The following is an 18,719-nucleotide window of genomic DNA, read 5'->3' as shown; positions in this document are numbered from 1 at the left end:
GAGGCAAAATGCCTTTAAATAATTAGGCATTTGAGTTGTATTTGGACACGCTGCTTACGAGGTTATTGGGATCATGATGCCCATCGAGTTTTCGGGGAACTCTGCCTTCCCCGACGCGGGCGCTTATCTTTGGAATGCAATGCTTATCCTTGCAGGATTCCACTTCTATCTGAGGTCTTCGGTGAGATGGTGACATGATTATCCACACTTGTAGGTGAGCAACACGCTAACGTGGTCTAGGGACGTCAGCCACAAAGGTGCCCAGATGGTAGCTTTGGCCAGCTAGGGCATTATCCGGACAAAAAGTAATTTGAAAACAAAACCATTTTCTTCCCTCTTGGTGGTGGGTAAGCAATTCAACCATTTGGGGTCAAATGGATTAATAAATAATTCCATAATTAAATAATAAAAAACTAAAATAAATAAAATATATAATACAAAAAATAAAAAGAATTAGGCATATCTCTAATATTGTACATTCATTATACTAAACAAAAACAAGTATGAAAAGTAAAAGTATTTTTATTAATGATGAAACTAGAATGCCAAATTTAAAATCAAGCTATAATTCTATAAATGAAATGATGTCGTAGTTAACTAATAAAATAAAACTTTTAAAAAATAAAATATAAAGAATCACAAAAATAAAAAAAATAGAGAAAATTTTGGGCACATATCTAATGCTATATATTTATAAAAAATAAAATATTGGGTACATCTCTAATGTTATACATTCATTATATTGAACAAAAACAAGTATTATATTATCAATGATGAAAATGTAATACAAAATTTAATGTCTAACATAGAAATCAAACTATTTTCCTTTTTGGGTGGTGGGTTAGTGGTTTGGGTCAAATGGATTAATCGATAATATGATAGTTAAATAATAAATTTTAAAATATAAAAAAGTACTAATAATCAAAAGAATATATAAAAATTATACATTAATCTTGTCAAACAAAAAATAAGTGTGATAACTAAAATTATTTATATAATGTAGATGAAATATATAATTTAAAACAGATCCGAAAGCAAAGCTATTTTCTTACCTAGATGGTGGGTCAATGATCCAACTTTTAAAAGAAACTCATGATGTCATAATTGAATAATAAATATTTAAAAAATGATAAAACACAAAAAATGAAAAAGTATAGGATTTTGTCAAAAACATTTGAGAACATTTCTAATGTTACGTATTCATCATATTAAATAAAAATAAATAACAACACTACTACTACTACTATTATTAACAACAACAACAACAAGAATAATAATAATAATAATAATAATAATAATAATAATAATAATAATAATAATAATAATTGTAATTGTAATTTAAAATTTCCATGTGCACATTTACAACAAACATTTAAATTTATTTTTAATCATATTGTTACTTTTGTTAATTTTCAATTTTTATCATAACTATGATATATCTAAAATTCAAATAATTAATATGAGAAAAATTTCTCACGTGTTGACTGACATGCTTAATTACTAGTATTAAACAACACTGACATGCTTAATTACTAGTATTAAATTAAGTCAGTTCAAATTGGTCAAAGCCTCAACCCAAATCTAACCCAATGTTAAATCAAATTCATACTTCTCAATCTTAACCTTAATCCAAACTGCAACTCGTGCCAACCCAACTTAACTTCTCCGGGTGGGTTTGGGCTATCCCAACCCAAGTTGCGGCCCTACGTATTGTTTTTTTAGGGAAAGTGTCAAACTCACCATGAGATTTCACAATTTCTCTTAAACTCACCACAACTTTTCAAAATGTCTAAAGCTCACCATGTCAATAAATTTTTATTTTCCAAAACTCACCTTCGGTTAGTGCACCATTAATGCTTCTTAACAGAGGTGTCCATGTCAGCATAAATAACAATTTTCATGACCAAATTACCCTTGAATGGTGAGTTAGAGGAAAAATGGTCTTTTTCAGTTTTCAATTTTCTTATTTATTTTTTGCTTTTTTAGTGTTTTGTTATAATTTCCAGTGTTTTTTTACAATTTTCTATTTTCTACAATCTATAAATTTTCCTGTATTTTTTGTTATTTATTTACAATTTCCGTGTTTTTTATAATTTTTTATGCTTTTTCTATAATTTTTATTTTCTGATTTTGTTTTTCATTTTCTATAGTTTCTATAATTTGAAAATAATTTTTTTTTTGTTTGCAATTTTTATAATTTTTATGTTTTTATGTATTTTATATTTGAAAATAATTTTTTAAACTTTTTCTTTTTTTATGTCTAAATATTAAAATGGTAATATATTAACACCGGTTAGTTGTTTAATGGTTAGTGACATGGTGAGTTTTGGAATATTTGAAAAGTTATGGTGAATTTAAGAGAAACGGTGAAAACTCACGGTGAGTTTACAAATTTCCTTTTTCTTAGAGGAGGCCTGGCCTTTTGAATTGTTTATTTTTCTGGGATTACTCGTCCTAGTACCAAAAGATGGGCATAGAAGTTTGTTGGGCACCGTCAAGATGGGATCTTTCGGTAGCAAGTATCACAAAGCACCCATACCAAATTACCAATTGACATTTGCCTTCTCATATGTTTGGCATCGATTAGAAAACAGCCGAACAAGCTGCGACCTCGATCGATCTTTTATTTTATATTAATATCATATCTGATTCAGAGGAAGGAATCGCCGGAAAACGACCACAATCATTCAGATATCAGCGAAGACTCTTCTGGCATCCGAATTGGGAGGTGCGTTCCCGCCAAATTCTGCTGGGTGTATACGTTGCTGCTGCATTATATTTTCCTTATGTATATTTATTGCACTCTGCTTATTACTTCCAAGAAAGGAATTCTTTTCCATGTCTTATTTCCTTTCTTTTCCTGATTAGTTTATTCATTTTCAGCTTCAATACCCTGCAAAGTCGTTGTTCTGGTGTTTGAATTCAAATCCTTAGTAGCCCTTATTTTCCAGTCTTGTATTCTAGGGTTTCCAAAAATCAGAAACATGAGATCTTATAAAAGCACTGCTTTTTCTTCTGGAAATCCAACATTTTTTTCGCCACACTTTGTTTTCCTTATTGGTACTTGAGGGAGGAGGATGGTGCAATAGCCATTAGTATTCTTGAGCTGCATTTTAAGATTCTCTCATTGGATGGAGTGTTTGTTTGCTTGGATTTCTTAGGGATATTGTAGAATTAATTCTCAGTTTCGGTGGTGTTTGAATGAAGCGTACTGATGTCACTGTTCTGGATTGTCATCAGTCAGCTTGCAGCGGTTGAAACAATGGTAATTAGCACATTACCTTCTTTTCTTCATTGACTATGACAATTCATTTACGTTTTTTCTTCCCTTACCCTGAAAATTGAATAGACAACCTACGGTTTAGTGAATTGCAAAGACCTTGTGAATTATTACCCCTTTGGTTCTGGCTATGTGCTGTATATTTATATGGAGAATTTTCTTAAGCATATGTCTAAGTTTGCCTATATTATGAAGTCGACGTCAAAGAAAGTGATCACGAGGGAAGAGTGGGAGAAAAAGCTCAACGATGTAAAGATTAGGAAAGAAGATATGAATAGGCTGGTGATGAATTTTCTTGTCACAGAAGGTTATGTTGAAGCTGCGGAGAAATTTCGAATGGAGTCAGGAACTGAACGTATCCTTACTTCCCTTCAACTTTGGTGCTCCACTATTTATGTTGTTGGAAATTCTGTGCTTCATTTATGGTTGCATGTCGTCCTTATAAGTAAACAGCAGATATAGATCTAGCAACTATTACAGATCGTATGGCCGTAAAAAAAGCAGTGCAGTGTGGGAATGTAGAGGATGCAATTGAGAAAGTCAATGATTTGAATCCTGAGGTGGGATGCTCCTATCTTTTCTTTACAATAATATTCACGAGAAAAAAAATACAGGGTTTACACATTATCCTTTATTGTTAACTTGGAATTCTTGGAGAACAGATTTAAGTTAGGTCTTTTAAAAGCCTTTGGTATCTACAAACTAGAAATTGACTTTTACTATTTTATTTTGTTGATCGGTGATGGTAAATACTCATTAAAAGTACATGTCTTTGTCTCTTTTGTTGTAATGATATAACCAAATTTAAATCTGAGAAAAAAGGAGATGAAAGGAAGAAAGTTTCTATAAAAACTGTTAGAGTGTCCTGGTATTTGTGGTAGTGTATTTTGGAGGGCCTGTCATGAGTTTTGAGAGAGAATTAGCTGGATATATTTTCCTCCTGTTGCATTTTAAGTCTTGTTTCGGAATTTTAATCATAATTGTTTTAAACTAAATCTTGTTTTAGTTCAACATATTGCATCTCAATAAGTTGATTTTATCATTTAAACCAATTACAGCATCTGGTCTATTAGAGAACTTAGTTGCATTTTGTGTTGACTGGAAGGTTTTTGGGATCACATGCTTCTTCCAAATATGTGGTATATTGTACATGGATATTGATGAGTCTGAATGCCAAATTTCTTAATTTTTATGTAGTAGAAAATAGACACAAGTTCATAGAAAATAGATTCAAGGAGAGAAGCAGCTTCTGGAGAAGGATCATGTGGAGAAGTATGGGCTCACAAGCATTGGTTGGGACTTGGGTCCTGGCCTGCTCCCAAGGGGATGTGCTCTGTGGAGCAATATTGTCTCTATCCTTCCTGATTTCTTGAAGGGCATTAGATGCAAGGTTGACAAAGGTATTCACGTCAAATTCTGGCATGATAAATGGTGTGGAAACCTTGCTTTGAGTGAGAGCTTCCCCTCTCTTTTTGATATTGCACAGGACAAGGATGGAATGGTTGAAGACTGCTTTGACTCAGTGAATGGTGAGACAATTTGGGGCCCCACTTTTAGAAGAAATCTCATTGCTTAGGAAATGGTCCACTGACTGAGCTGTTAAACCTCATTCGAAGTATCAAGCCTAACCCTCAGTTTGATGATGAAAGAATGGTCTTGGGAGTCATTTGGTAAGTTTTTGTCTCAGTCCTACAGCAACCTTGTGTCTAGAGAGGATGGAGACTTCCCTTGGGCTTTAATTTGGAATTCCCATGCACCCTTGAAAATAGCCTTCCTGGTTTGGACTGCAGCTCTTGATAAATGCCTAATATTAGATTGGCCGCTCAGAAGGGGGATGTATCTTCCTAGTATCTTGTTCCCTTTTTGCAATGAGGTCCCTAAGTCCTCCAATCACCTTTTCATCCACTGTAGTTTTTCTCATCAGCTGTGGGAAATGGCTTGGTCTTGCTTTGGTGTTCGGTCTTTCCTACCTGAATCAGTCCTTCAGCTTCTGCAAGGGTGGATTCTCAAGGGCTTGAATAAAAGGGGCAAGCTGCTTTGGAGGATTTTCTCATCTGCCATCTTGTGGGCTCTTTGGAAGGAAAGAAGCTGTTGAATTTTTGACAACAAATGTTCTGATGTAGCTTCGGTTAAGAACAAAATTATAGGCCTTCTATGTTCTTGGTTAAGCGTAGAAAGGGATTTCAATGGTGTCCAGCTTTTATCTTTTTTGCAAGCTGGACCTTTTTTTCTTGGATTTCCCAGGTTCTTTTGTATATTCCCAATGTTCAGACTCTCATTGTATGTGGGCTGATGTATTTGGTTTCTTTTCTAATGCTTTATAATACTTTAACTTCTTCCAGAAAAAGAAAAAGATTCAAATATGATATAGGTGATGGTACACGGGTGAGTTTCTGGGAGGATATCTGGTGTGTAGAGAGGTCTCTGAGGAGGAGTTTCCCTCTCTGTTTGATATTATGCTTAATAAGGAGTATACTGTCTTGGAAATATGAAGCTCAGAATGAGTCCATCGTATGTGCCCTTTGTTCAGAATAAGCCTGGAATATTGGGAAGTTGAATCATTAGTAGGGCTGCTGCAGGCACTTCACAATACCAGCTTGAAAAGAAATCAGAGGGATAAAATAATGTGGGTGTGGGAAAGTTCAAGTAGGTTCTTAGTTAGCTTTTTGTATGGTATGATAATACCCAGGGGAGGAAGCAGATTTCCAAGCTCAAGAGTGTGTAATGTTGCAGTGCTGTCAGAGGTCTCTGTTTTTGTGCTTTGGTTGGCAACACTCAATAGATGCCTGACATCTAAAAATTTGATGAAAAGGGGGATGGCACTTGACAATATGAATTGCATTCTATGTGACAGCTGCATAGAGTCAGCAAGTCACCTTTTTCTCCACTGCAGCCTTGTTTAATCTTTGGAAAAGGGCTTTAGGTATTTTGGAGAACAAATCTGCTTCCCAGAAACTGTACAATTCTTGGAAGCTTGGCACACTAGAAATTTGAATAGAGGAGGCAAGGTTCTTTGGGAAATGATGCTCGCGGTGCTATCTTGTGGGAAAGGAATTCTCATAAATCAAATGAGGAGACTGGTGGCTAAGAATATTAAAGGAATGTTACTGTCATGGTTGGCCTCACATTGCTCATGCAAAGGAAGATATTTCACTCTTTTCTTATACATTTTTTTTTTTGTTTAACTAACTTTATTGAGTATGGTGGTAATAAAGTTCTTAGGAGTTCAGTTTCAAATTCTCCATTTTTCGTTGCTACATCTTTGCTTCTGCTAATCCTACTACAATTGTTGAAACTTGAGCAATAACTCCCAAAGAAACTCATACTTTCAAAATCCATTATAACTTGTTGAGAGATGGAGATGCTGGTCGTTGGCATCTTTAGCACCAAGTCAGGGACTCAGAGCAGTCTAGAGGCTTGCCTTCTATGTTAGATTCTTCTGGATTCCTAGATAAGCAGATACCCTTGCTGATTCTCTAGTCAGGGAGGGAAGTAGACAGTCTTTGAATTGGGGTACACGCCTTTCCATTTTTAGCATCGTGTTTGACCTTTGGGTTTTAATTGGAGATATGGGGAAAGTAGAAGAGGAGTTAGCCTTCTTTTCTCAGCTGGGGATTAGACTAAAATCCCTCCTTTGTTCTATTATTATCTCTGTACTTTATTATTTCTGATCTAATAAAATTCTAATCAGTTACCAATAAAAAACTGTGGAAATTTGAAGATGTAAACTTGCTAGACAATTTAAAACTGTAAACATACTTTTTTTTTGCTCACAAGAAAAGCTGTTTGTAGGCTTTGGAAGCACTGATCATCTGATGCTTTTTGTTGGATCTTAGTTTTTTTTTCCTCTTCAAATTTTAGGATAAATTGGAGGGTACTGGACATGCTACATACGTAATTACACCAATGAACTTCAATTCATTTTGAAGCTCACAGACTTTGTGGTATTGGCACTTCAAGAAGTCTTTCAAGGATATATGAAGACATTCCCATATATCAAAGAGCAGGTTTGGTAATGACATGAAATGGATAGACTTTGATAGTGATTTGAAGCAGATGGTAAAGTATTGACTTTGAACTTTTTTGGTGCATTTTATTATTCCTCTGCATGATGTGGACATCTTATCCTTTTTTTTTTTTTCTGTAAATCTTTCCATACTAATAGATAGGAAGAAAATTAAAATGTATGATAAACTTGTATGCCTCCATAGAACATTAATGCTGTCCAGATTTTGTCATGTTACCTATTCTTTGCAATGACTAATTGCTCATAATATGATGTCAAAGAGCCTATGGTCCATGGTAATATGATATATTTAATAGATTGTTGTTAAAATGTTTTAGTTCTTTTTTCTTTTTAACTTAATCTGATGGTTCTGCATGCAGATACTGGATACAAATCCACAATTGTTTTTTCATCTGCAGCAGCAAAGGTTGATAGAACTTATACGCAATGGAAAGGTAGAAGAAGCTTTAGAATTTGCTCAGGAGGAGTTGGCACCAAGGGGTGAAGAAAATGTAATTACGAGTTTTCTTTTGGTCTTTGTGGGTTTTTTTTTTAATGAAATCTAACCTAGTCTTTTTCCTTCACAAAAAGGTGATGGAACTTGGATCCATGGGTCCAATATTTTTCTAATAAGCTCTATATACCTTTTGTTTACCGGATTTAAGAAATTTAAAGTTATTTGCAGCAAAGCTTCTTAGAAGAGTTGGAGAGGACAATTGCGTTACTTGCATTTGAAGATGTCACAAATTGCCCAGTGGGAGAGCTTCTAGACATATCACAGCGTTTGAAGACAGCAAGTGAGGTCAATGCAGCCATACTCACTAGCCAGAGTCATGAAAAAGGTTAGGGAAATTCCCTTGTGTTAATCTTACCCTACAATCATACTTATTATTCTTATTGTTATTTTGCATCCTTCTTTTAATATCTACCTCTTTCATTAGTTTATAGAATTAAGTTACAGTTCTGCTAATTTTTATCTTCTATTTACTGTCATAGAAAGCCACCTATAAAGTTGTTTGTCATTAGACACAACAATTTGACTTACCTATTGTTTATGATTGTTAATTGTAACTCCCACTAGATTTCTGATATTTTAGGTTTGTACATCTAACCAGAGCTTATGTTGTAGTGGTTTTCCACATTTTCTTGATTGGACTGTCCTTGCTTGCATATGTTACCTCAAACACTTAAATGTAAAATATTCTGAATAGTTTTATACCAGGTCATGGACAGGCTAGTTACTCCATACTGTGTTTGGTTTTCTTTACCCAAACTATCAGTCATCATAACTTCCATAGCATCATTCTGAAAGATAATTTTTTTGTCAGCAACACGCCCCTCTAGGCAAATCTTGGTGATGCATTCTATTTTTCCACCTAGAAAAGTGCTACCCTTCCCATCTGGTGAACTGTTTTGCATTGCATAATATGCTCATCCCTGAAGGTGGCAAGGAATATTTCAGGGTTGAATTATCTAAAGCTTCAAGCCCCTAGATTCACCAGGAAAAAAAGCCTCACGTCCCAAGTGAAAAAGTTCCTTGTCACCTTCAACAGCTCATTAAAGGATATTAAAAGTGTTGCTATCATTAATTTTCTTCCTTTCAGAGAAGTGTTAATGAAAATTGTGCTTCTAGATAAGATAATTTAGCATCCTAATCTTCCTCTTTGTTTAATAAAAGGCCAGATGTTCCTCTTAGGCTCCTTTGTATCAAAGAAAAAGAGACTCTAATATGTTTTTCAGAGGATTAGCTGTGGAAGTGATTTTAAACATGCAAGCTGTCTAACAAATACATGCATGGAGCTCAATATTGTCATGAGAAAGAATGGTTTCATGATTCAACAGCAAAGTTGTGCTTGTATTGGTTAATATCTTGAAGATGCTGAAGTATACAAGGCCTATTATTGCCTTGAGCATCTGAAAAGGTCCGTACTTGTGTTTTTCCCTGTTTGAATATTTTAGTTGATTCAACATATCACTTCCTTATTTTTATACAGATATTCATATTTTCCTGATTTGAGTTTTCCTTTGATGATTCTCAAAAGTGCTCTGTTTCCAAGAATGTTACTCTGTACTTAATCAATCTATAAACCATCTTGGTTTATCTCATTTTTTTTTTCTTTTCTGAAAAATCTCTTTGATGTTTATACTTGGTATTTCTGGTATATCAAACCACAGACCCAAAGCTTCCAAGCTTGTTAAAGTTGCTGATCTGGGCACAGAACCAGCTTGATGAGAAGGCTGCTTACCCACGAATAAATGATTTATCGACAGCTGTTCTTGAGGATCCTGCAATTTGAAAGGCATAAAAGCTCCCTTTGTGAAAGACTGAGGCCAGTCTCTTGTACTGCAAATTGAGCAAGTTGACTGAGTCATGTGAATACGTTTTCATGGGACTGTAACTATTGTTCCTGGATGTTTTTCATTCTACTATTGGGATGGTAAGAAACTCCCCTGACACAGTCTCTGGCCTTGGGTGTTCTGTTGTATGTGATCTTGCTCTAACAGTACTCTTCATTATTTATAACATGAATTCTTGTCTGGGTTTTCATGTAAAAGCTGACTGGGATTTGTTTATGTTGGTTAGTTCTTTCATTATATTACATGAGAGAGATATATCATACTACTATCAAATTATCAATATCTTTGTAACTAATATTATTACCAATTCATCTACAATTATTTGTTACTTCGTTGTTATCCTATATGTCAATACATAAAACCTTACAAAGAACATTCTTTTTCCCCTTGTCTATTAGAGGGAAAATTATTTTAGTCTTGCTGTTTTCTTTTGTTCATTAAATTTCTCAATGATCTTGGTATGGTACAAGTTCCTCTGTGCTTTCACAAAGTAGCCCAGTTGGGAAAGGTTCCTTCTATATCTTTGACCAGTAACCATGACTAAACATATTTGATCTTATTTCTTGGATCAATGTAGGGATTCCCTAGACACTCATGCCCTGTTTTTCCTACTCTTGCAACTTGGTTCTTGGCAGTGAATCATATGATGACCATTTGGTGAAGGAAGGTGCTACTTTAGCTGCAGTGAAGGATTCTGGAGAAGATAGGTCTCTAAAACCCTGTAGAAGATTTTTGTGAGAAGGTATAAGGCTTGTTTGGTGAGGCAGATATAGTGGATGATTATAGGAAAACCTTTAATTTGATGGAACAGAACCTTGACTTGAGGGTTTGCAAGGAAGCAGTTCTAATCTTTTGGATGATTGTTTTATTTGCTAGGAGATGTTTATAGAAATGAAATGTACCCTATTATTCTAACTTTGACAGCAATAAGGTGAAGGCAGTGGTGGTGGAGTTTGAAGTTTGAACAGAAGGGGGATGATTTCTCTAATGACTTGGAGCCATCTAATATTGCACAGGGAGAAGATAGAGGAGATACAAAGGAGAAGAGTAGTTGACTAGGGAGACATGTAGAGGTGCTGAAAACCACAGTTTTGTTCATGTCACCAAAGTATTTTCTTGTTTGAAGAGTTGATTATCCAAGTCCATGTGAAAAGATTAACAAAAAAGTTCATAAGAGAAAGGGTAGCAAGGATAACACTTGGATTGCCAGCTTTGTTTCTGAGTGTTTCAAACTTTCAACAATTAAGGGAGTGGATTTGGCTGACGCTGCATTTGCAACAGGCAATACTAGCTTGTTGAGGGTTGGTTACTACTAAGGCCTCGTTTGGTGCGTCTTTCCGCGCGGGCTGTCGGCTGTTTAGAAGCCCGACAGCCCGTGTTTTGGTCTTTTCTCGTTTGGTTGGGTAAAGATCTAGCCGCTAAAAGATACCATCCTGAAAAGACACGCAAAGCCCATTTTGGGCGGAAGCTCCAAATGGAGCTTTTTGACTTTTTTCATCACATCTTCGTGCGGGAAGATGCGCTTTAACCAAACGATCTTCAGGCTGCTAAGATCTTAATGCAAAAGCTCACATCATCTTTTGGCTTTCAGGTCTGCCAGAAGATCTTTCAAAAAAGACTTGCCAAACGGCACCTAAGTTAACCTGTATCAGGGAAGTGGGGAAATGTTCAATAAACCATTGCTTGCTAAAGAAGATGGATTGTTAGCCGTGGTTATTTTTCTGGGATGTGAAATGGGAGATCATATCCAAGAAAGAAGAAGCATAACAAAGCCTATGGCTGAAAACTTTGTTTTTGAAGAGTAAAAATAGAAATTTTATTAAATAGAAAAAATCAATTACGTGTAATAGGTGACAAGATGTGTCCTAGCTTACAAAACAGAGCATACTGAACTAGAGGATAGTCCAAACTAAGACTGATAGAATTTACATCAAATGAATCTCAAGCATGATCTAGAAATTTTCCCCCAAGTCTGATCTGCTAACTTGATCAAAATCTGTAATACCCATACCCAATCTGCAATTAACTTACCCACCAGAGCCATCAGAACTTCTGTGTTCTTGAATTTGTCTTCAAAGATCCTCTTGTTCCCTTCATTCCACAGTATACAACACACAGCAAAGGGGATGCAGCTCCATACTATCCTTGCTTTCCTACTTCCCCCTAATCTTGGCCAGAGAAAATTTCTACTGCTGAATTTGGCGAATAGCTCTTTTCCGGAATAAAGAAGTGTAGTAACTCCACATGATTCTTGCAGTCTTGCAGGTAGAGAATAAATGTAGAACAGATTCTTCATCTGAATGACACATGACACAAATGTTTGCCATATAAAAACCTCTGCTTTTCAAATGATCAGTTGTTAGGATGCTGTCCATGGCAACCAGCCAAGCAAAAGCTTCCACTCTAGGTGGAATGGGATTCCCCCAGATCCCTCCCTTAAAATATGATACCTGCTGATCCTTTGACATAGCTAGATAGAAAGACTTCACCGAGAAAACCCCATTCTTACACTCTTTTCACCACAATCCATCCCTCAAAGAAGTGGATATCTCAACTTTCTGTAGCAAACCCAACAACTGAATACATTCTTCTTATTTCCTGGTCCAGCAAGGGTCTTCTAAATTTGGGGTACCATACAATCTTTTCTCCATTCACTTCAAAGCATTGATCAATTTTAATCTGGTGTTCAGACCGCCTGTAAAGTTTTGGGCACACTTCACAAAGCTTCCCTACTTCACAAGTTCACACCACTCATCTTTACAAAGCTTCCCTACTGACTAGATCTTTAAACTCTTGGTTGAACAACATAATCCCCTTCCAGACACTCACTCTGTAAGAGTTGGAGACCTCCCTTGACTCCCACCCAAACCTCACCAGCCCATACTTTCTTGCTACAACCCTCCTGCAAAGAGACTCCCTCTCCCTTTCCAGCCCAAATCTCCATAGCCGCCACTTCTCCAACAAGGCCTTATTGAAAGTTTTAACCCTTCTAATACCTAATCCACCATACGTTCTTGGCCTGCAAACCTTATCCCATTTCACCAAATGAAACTTCCTTGCACTGCCTACTCCTTCCCATAAAAAGTCCCTCTGAATCTTCTTGAAAGGAAGATTATGAAGAAAATTCAAGGGAAGATATCAAGGTAGTACAAGATCAACAGAAAGGAAGAAGGTGATATTTTAGTTGATGAAATTAGACAGGTAGATAAGAAGATAGTTTGGAAAAGGTGATTAACAGATGAGTTTAAGAGTGACTACGGTGCAGAAACTGCACTGTGAAGCAAAAACATGAACCAATCACGTTAAAGATGTTACATGGCTACTTATCTTTTCATTGGTTGATCTTAAAGATGTTATAAATGTTAAAGATGTCACATGTGATATCATCTTTTCATTGGTTCACGTTTTTGCTACACGGTGCAATTCATAGCTTTTGCCCAAGTTTAAATGGCAAAAAAAGTGGATTGTTTTTCTAGGGTTGTGAAGAAAGTAGGGTACTAGGATTGTTTTGCTACATGGTGCCATTTCTGCACCATAGCATTTGCCCAAATTTAAAGATGTTGAGGGTCTTGTTTAAGGGGCTAGTGCCTAGTAGAAAGGTATTTCTGCTGCTGTGGCAATTAGAGTTAAGATTGCGTTTGGTAAGAGTGCAAATGCAATGTTCAGTATAAATGCAAAAATGCAAATATGTACAGTTCATGAAAATGCAGACTTTGGTTTGGTTTTAGGGGTTTAATGTGGCCTTTGTGCTGCACGTACTGTAGCAGGCTGGGCTGGGCCGGCATGGACCGCATGGTTACTGTAGCAGATGGTGCTGGCACAGCCCGTGAAGGCAGGGGGTGGGGCCCAGCACAAGCCCAAGCCCAAGCCCAAGCCCAAGCCCAAGCCCAAGCCCAAGCCCAAGCCCAAGCCCTGGGTTGGGCTAGGCTAGGCTGGCCTGCAATATTTCATTTTTTTTCAAGGTTTTAAGAATTGGACTGGACATGGAACCGTTTTGGCTACCGGTTCCCAGGTCAAATAATCTGACTGTCTGGTTTGAATGGACGGCCTGTTCTGATTAACAATAAAAAATAAAAAATAAAAAAAATTAAAATAAAGAACGGCCAAAGCCGTTTCCCAGGTTGACGGTTCGACCACCCGGGCCAGTGGGTTGCTGACCAAATCAACGCTTTTTGGCCCAAGAATGGTTTTAAGATGAAACAGAACTGGTTGCGTGACCAGTTCCCAAGTCAACCGGTCCGACCGTCCAGTCTGGTCTGGTTTTGAAAACCATTTTTTTTATATGTATAAGCAATCATACAATAAAATGATTTAATGAAATTGGAAAAAAATACTATAATAAAATTGCAAATAAAAATTTAAAGTGGAATTGAAAAAAATTAACAAATAACTTAAAAATTATAAATAAAATTGAAAACCTCAAAATTTACAAACAACTTACACTGTGCCCAGGCCGTGCCAGCACAAGCTCTCATGGGTATAAACCATCGGCCAGGCCTAATCTTGGGGGTCGTGCCAGCGTAGTACAAAATGCAGCCTAAGTTTAATTTGGTGAGGAGTGAACAGGTATGGTGAGGGTTTGTAAGTTTAATTTGGTGGAGTGAAAAGGTATGGTGGGGTTTGTGTTGGGGGAGGTTTTGTATCGTTGATATTGTTATTGAGGGCAATAATGTATTAATGTCATTGTCACCTATGATACTTTTGTATTTAGGAGGGTGTTTGACAATATAGTTGATTTTGTTTTTGAAAACAAAAGCAGCTGCCACAGCCTAAAGCTGTGTTTGGATTGAAAGAAAAGGTAGGAAAAGGAAGGGAAAGGAAGGAGGTTAGTTTTATCTTTATTATCATAAATGATTTATGAGAATTCTAAATGACAAATGCGTCAGTTTGGGTTTGATATTCTCACTTCTCCGTCGAAGACTGGAAGGATTGAGTTCTATAGAAAAGTGTATATAGACTCCCCTTGTGTAAAAGAATTGACAGTTTGAAAGGATATGGTTATTTGATGTTTGAGAAAAATGGGAATAACTTGGGAGTATAGATGGTAAATGAGGTTTTTCAAGTTTTCTAACAAATGCAAAATAGCACCTGTGAAGCTGTGATCTCAGATATTCTGCAAAATTGAGCAGCCAACAACTAAATACTGAAATCTTGTCCAAATTTGCCTATATCCAAATTTGTTCCGGTAATATTTAGATTTGAATAAAATCTTATCCACAATTTATAATCAGATATTGGTAGTGGATAGCATTAATAAATTAAATAAAAAATGATCAAAACATCAAATGCTATATATTATTAATGAAATGAACTAAATATAAATATGATATTATCATGAACGAAATGAACTGAAAATAACTCGTGAAACTTGAACTTATGACTCTGGGTATAAATGCAACATTCAACACTTAGATCGAATTTGAATTCATATTTAGACAAATGGATACTGTTTGCAGCCATAGTTTGTTTTTAGATCATCAGAACGTGAACTCGAAAGTCAAAAGAACCATGGGTACATGAGATGAGCTCGGATCTGCTGCCTGCACCACTCTGTATTACTTCCTATGTAACTAATCACTCAGTTTTCTGTACACTGGTATGTAGCACTGGCCCTATGAATATGCAACAGATCCCGAGTGACTTGAGATTCTGGCTTTTGAGGAGCCATTGCAAAAGCAAATGGGAATTGGTAAGCTGCCATAAAAGTGGTTGTTCTTTGCAGAACTGCGTTTCAGCTTACTGGTTAGAGAGAAAGTTCTCCGGCCGAAGTTTATTTTAGCTCATTGATGGAGACGTAATCAAGTTAAATATCAGCTTCAAAAATATTTCCAAGCATTAATATATTTCTCTATCACTTTTAAAACATGAATTAAATTCCTACTCCTTGGCACTGATGGCAGGCTATGATTGTTGATTAATTTGTCGATGGCCAAACAACGTTCGCCGCTATAGAAAAACCCATGTGAACATCCTATTAGGGGGTGAATTCTAGCCCAACTGAGTTGAGTCAAATGTCTGATTATTTGAACTTGGTTTAGCAGAAAAATATGAGGTTTGAGTTTGGGCTCCATTTTGATTCAAGCTAAAAACATGAGCTTGAATTTGGCTTGATTCAAAAGTTCGTATGTTTGAGTTCAGATCGTCTTGAGTTCAATAGTATATATATACAATAAAAGTTTAATTAGACTCATGAGTCTTACTAACTAAGCTTCATTAGGCTTAAGTTTAGCGAATGAGCCTATATAGGTTTGAACTTGGCTCGAAGTTCGATTTAGACTGAACCATATTGAGCTTTTTAAGAGTGTGACTTGAATAACTTGTGAAAATCTTGAATCATGTTCATCCCTACTTCCTATGTAAAAAGATCCACGGTTATGAATCCAATGCCACGCAAGAAAGGATGGATACCTTTTATGAGAATTGCAAACCTTTGATATAGAGCTGACAATACCACTTATTTTGCCTCTGCTAACGCCGGAATTGTAGGCTTGCATCTCATAGTCATAGCTGGTCGTATTTTGGTTTTTAAATTTCGACCAGTAAGATCAAATGTGAACTTTTTGGTATTTGATCAAGATTTTAAAAACTAACCCAGAATCAGAATCATTTTGGTTATCGATTTTTGGGTTAATGGTTCAACCATTTGGTTTGAATGAATGGCCCATTCTAACTTAAAAATAAAAAACGGTCAAAAATTATTGAACAAGTCAACAGTTTGATCACTTGGATCAACAGGTCACTGACCAAATCAATAGTTTTTGACTAAAGACCAGGTTTGGAAATTGGGGTGAAACAAAACTGATTGACTGAATGATTCTCAGGTCAAATAGTCCAACCATCCAGATCAATGACAGTTCGAAATCACTGTATTTGACTGTGAAATTAATGAAACGAAAGACGGGGTTTGTTGAGGCGGACAAGTTCTTATTGATGATCATAGAGTCGACCACATGTGCGTATAGCCGTATACACTGGCACAACAGCCATTTCTTAAGTTTTTGAGAACAGTTGAAGACTTGGAGCAGCTAAACAGCCCAATTGAATGATTTAATTCTTTGCCATTTGGTGGATAAAATAATAAAATATTTTAAGATATTATAATTAACCATCGAACCTAACTTCAGCAATTAAAGCCACGTTTGGTTCACATTCTCATTTTACCATTTGTCATCAGAAAGAAATTCCATTACCAGTTGAAAATGAGAAAGCCAAAAATGGTATTAAATAGAAAAAGGGTGTTTGGTTCATTTTTCCACATAATGAAATTTCTCTACCTAAGAACCAAAGAGATTGGGAAATATGTTTGGTATAGAAAAATTGTATGTGGTACTATTTTTTTTAATGTTTTTTTTCCTTGGGGCTACCAACCAATCAGTTTGTATCTTGTTTGTATTATTTGTATTTCTATAATATATAATCTTGTTTGTATGAGCATCTTGTTTGAATGTTATATAATCTAACATTCATGTAGCCGATCCATGTAGTTGGGATAAGGATTAGATGATAGATGATGATCAATAATATAAAACTACTATATTATAAAGTTTTATATTATATTTTCATATTCTTTAATATTATAGATAATACTATGATATGTTATATTGTAAATTCCAGGCTTCCAGCTATTATGAAACCAAGAAAATGTAAATGCAATTAAACTTTGTCTCCAATGCCAACACGATACAAGCATTGGATGCAGTTGGTGGAAGTTCCATTTTTCTTACAATCTTCAAAGCCATATCATTTTTGGTAGTCATTTAGGGAGAAACTTTGGCAGTTTTGAAAGAAACAGCCTGGGCTGTTTTAACGGACGGACAGTTCTGATTTAAAAAAATAAAAGTAAAAGACAATTAAAATAAAAATGGCAAGAAATCATTGTCTGGATAGACGATTTGACCGCCTAAATCAACAAGTTATTGATTAAGTCAATGATTATTAGTCTAAGAACGGTTTTAAGGTAAAACAGAATTGGTTACTTGAACAATTCCTGCATCAACTGGTCCAACCGTCCGGTTGATTCAGTTTTCAAAACCTTGGTTTTAAAGCTTCAGATACATGGCATGTTAGCATAGTTGTGGGGTAAAAGAGTGATTGCAATCAATACATGAATTTGGATTTCGTCCTTACAAAATAGTCCTCACAGCCCCTTGTCAGCCCCTTGCAACTATGCATTCAAATATCTCTATATTTTTATTCAAGGGGAGATATTCCAATGCACAGCTGCAAGAGGCTGTGAGGACTGTTTTGTAAAGATCAAATTCGAATTCAATACTAAATGGGGTCACGTGCCATGTGCAGAAAGCCCCCAAACAGCCCAGGCCTTTTTTTACCAAACAGCCAAAGTTTTTGCCCTCATTTTAGATATGATGCCAATATTTGCCTGTCTCATGTGTCAATGATGAATTGATGATACCAACATCTTAAAACTCCAAATCGAATCAAGGTTTGAAGTTGAAACATTAATAAGCCTACAAGCCCAACCAACACACCCGGACCCATTTAAACCCAGACGAGATTGGACAAACCCAAACCCGGTCATGGTTGCATTGGGGTTAGCTTGGGTTGATCCAACGTGCATGTCTTAGGTAGAGGTGTAAATCGGGCCGTGCCAGGCCCAGCATGATCATGCAGGCTGTGCTGGGCCTGGGGTTTTCGGTCCATGGGCCGGCACGGTTCGACCCAGTTCGCAGCATAACCCATATATATTAATATAATAAATAATTTTTTTAATTTTATTATACTAATTTATTTAATTATTGTATATATAAGCAATTGTATACACAAAATTCATATAAAATTAAAATTTTAAGTTTTTTGTCAATTTTTTTAAATAAATAGCTTTGGCCCGATGCACAACCCGATTTGGCCCAAGGCAGCCACGGCACGGACCATGCCAGGTCGACCCCCAAATTTTTCACTAGGAAGGGTGGCATGGCCTGTAATGGCCTACGGGCCAACACGGTATGGCCCACACTTTGCACGGACCATCCGTAAGCCGTGCTAAACTAGCACGACCCACTTTACACCTCTAATCTTAGGTCAGGCGATTCCGGCCTGGATTGACCTAAATCAGGC

The 18,719-nt window shown here is 36.1% G+C and overlaps 1 protein-coding gene across 12 annotated transcripts; it reads left to right on the top strand.

The window, feature by feature from the left end:
- Positions 1 to 2,541: 2,541 nt before the first annotated feature.
- On the top strand, positions 2,542 to 9,969 carry LOC104605632 (protein GID8 homolog). 12 transcript variants are annotated; one of them, XR_016070844.1, is made up of 8 exons: positions 2,589 to 2,728; positions 3,162 to 3,265; positions 3,476 to 3,635; positions 3,734 to 3,840; positions 7,667 to 7,798; positions 7,972 to 8,128; positions 8,970 to 9,208; positions 9,462 to 9,969. XR_016070844.1 is itself a non-coding variant. In XM_010270473.3 (7 exons), exons 2-7 carry the CDS (start codon positions 3,215 to 3,217, stop codon positions 9,581 to 9,583), a joined length of 729 nt encoding a protein of 242 aa, XP_010268775.1. In that variant the 5' UTR covers positions 2,542 to 2,728; positions 3,208 to 3,214; the 3' UTR covers positions 9,584 to 9,969. The 12 variants fall into 12 exon arrangements, 10 of the variants coding, with proteins under 10 accessions (XP_010268775.1, XP_010268778.1, XP_088742887.1 ...); XR_736655.3 differs by having other exon boundaries at positions 8,965 to 9,208; positions 9,462 to 9,841; XM_010270473.3 differs by lacking the exon at positions 8,970 to 9,208 and having other exon boundaries at positions 2,542 to 2,728; positions 3,208 to 3,265.
- Positions 9,970 to 18,719: the final 8,750 nt, after the last annotated feature.

Source organism: Nelumbo nucifera, chromosome 1 (assembly GCF_055504915.1).
Source record: "Nelumbo nucifera cultivar China Antique chromosome 1, China Antique-T2T, whole genome shotgun sequence".
Taxonomy (NCBI): domain Eukaryota; kingdom Viridiplantae; phylum Streptophyta; class Magnoliopsida; order Proteales; family Nelumbonaceae; genus Nelumbo; species Nelumbo nucifera.
The sequence above is the reverse complement of the archived record's forward strand: the minus strand, read 5'-3'. Positions and strand labels throughout refer to the sequence as shown.

Excerpts from the sequence above, each read along its gene's own strand:
- LOC104605632 (XM_010270473.3), top strand. The coding sequence starts at position 3,215 with ATGTCACTGTTCTGGATTGTCATCAGTCAGCTTGCAGCGGTTGAAACA. Across the intron at positions 3,841-7,666 it reads TCAATGATTTGAATCCTGAG|ATACTGGATACAAATCCACA; the intron begins GTGGGATGCTCC and ends TTCTGCATGCAG. Across the intron at positions 8,129-9,461 it reads TAGCCAGAGTCATGAAAAAG|ACCCAAAGCTTCCAAGCTTG; the intron begins GTTAGGGAAATT and ends ATCAAACCACAG.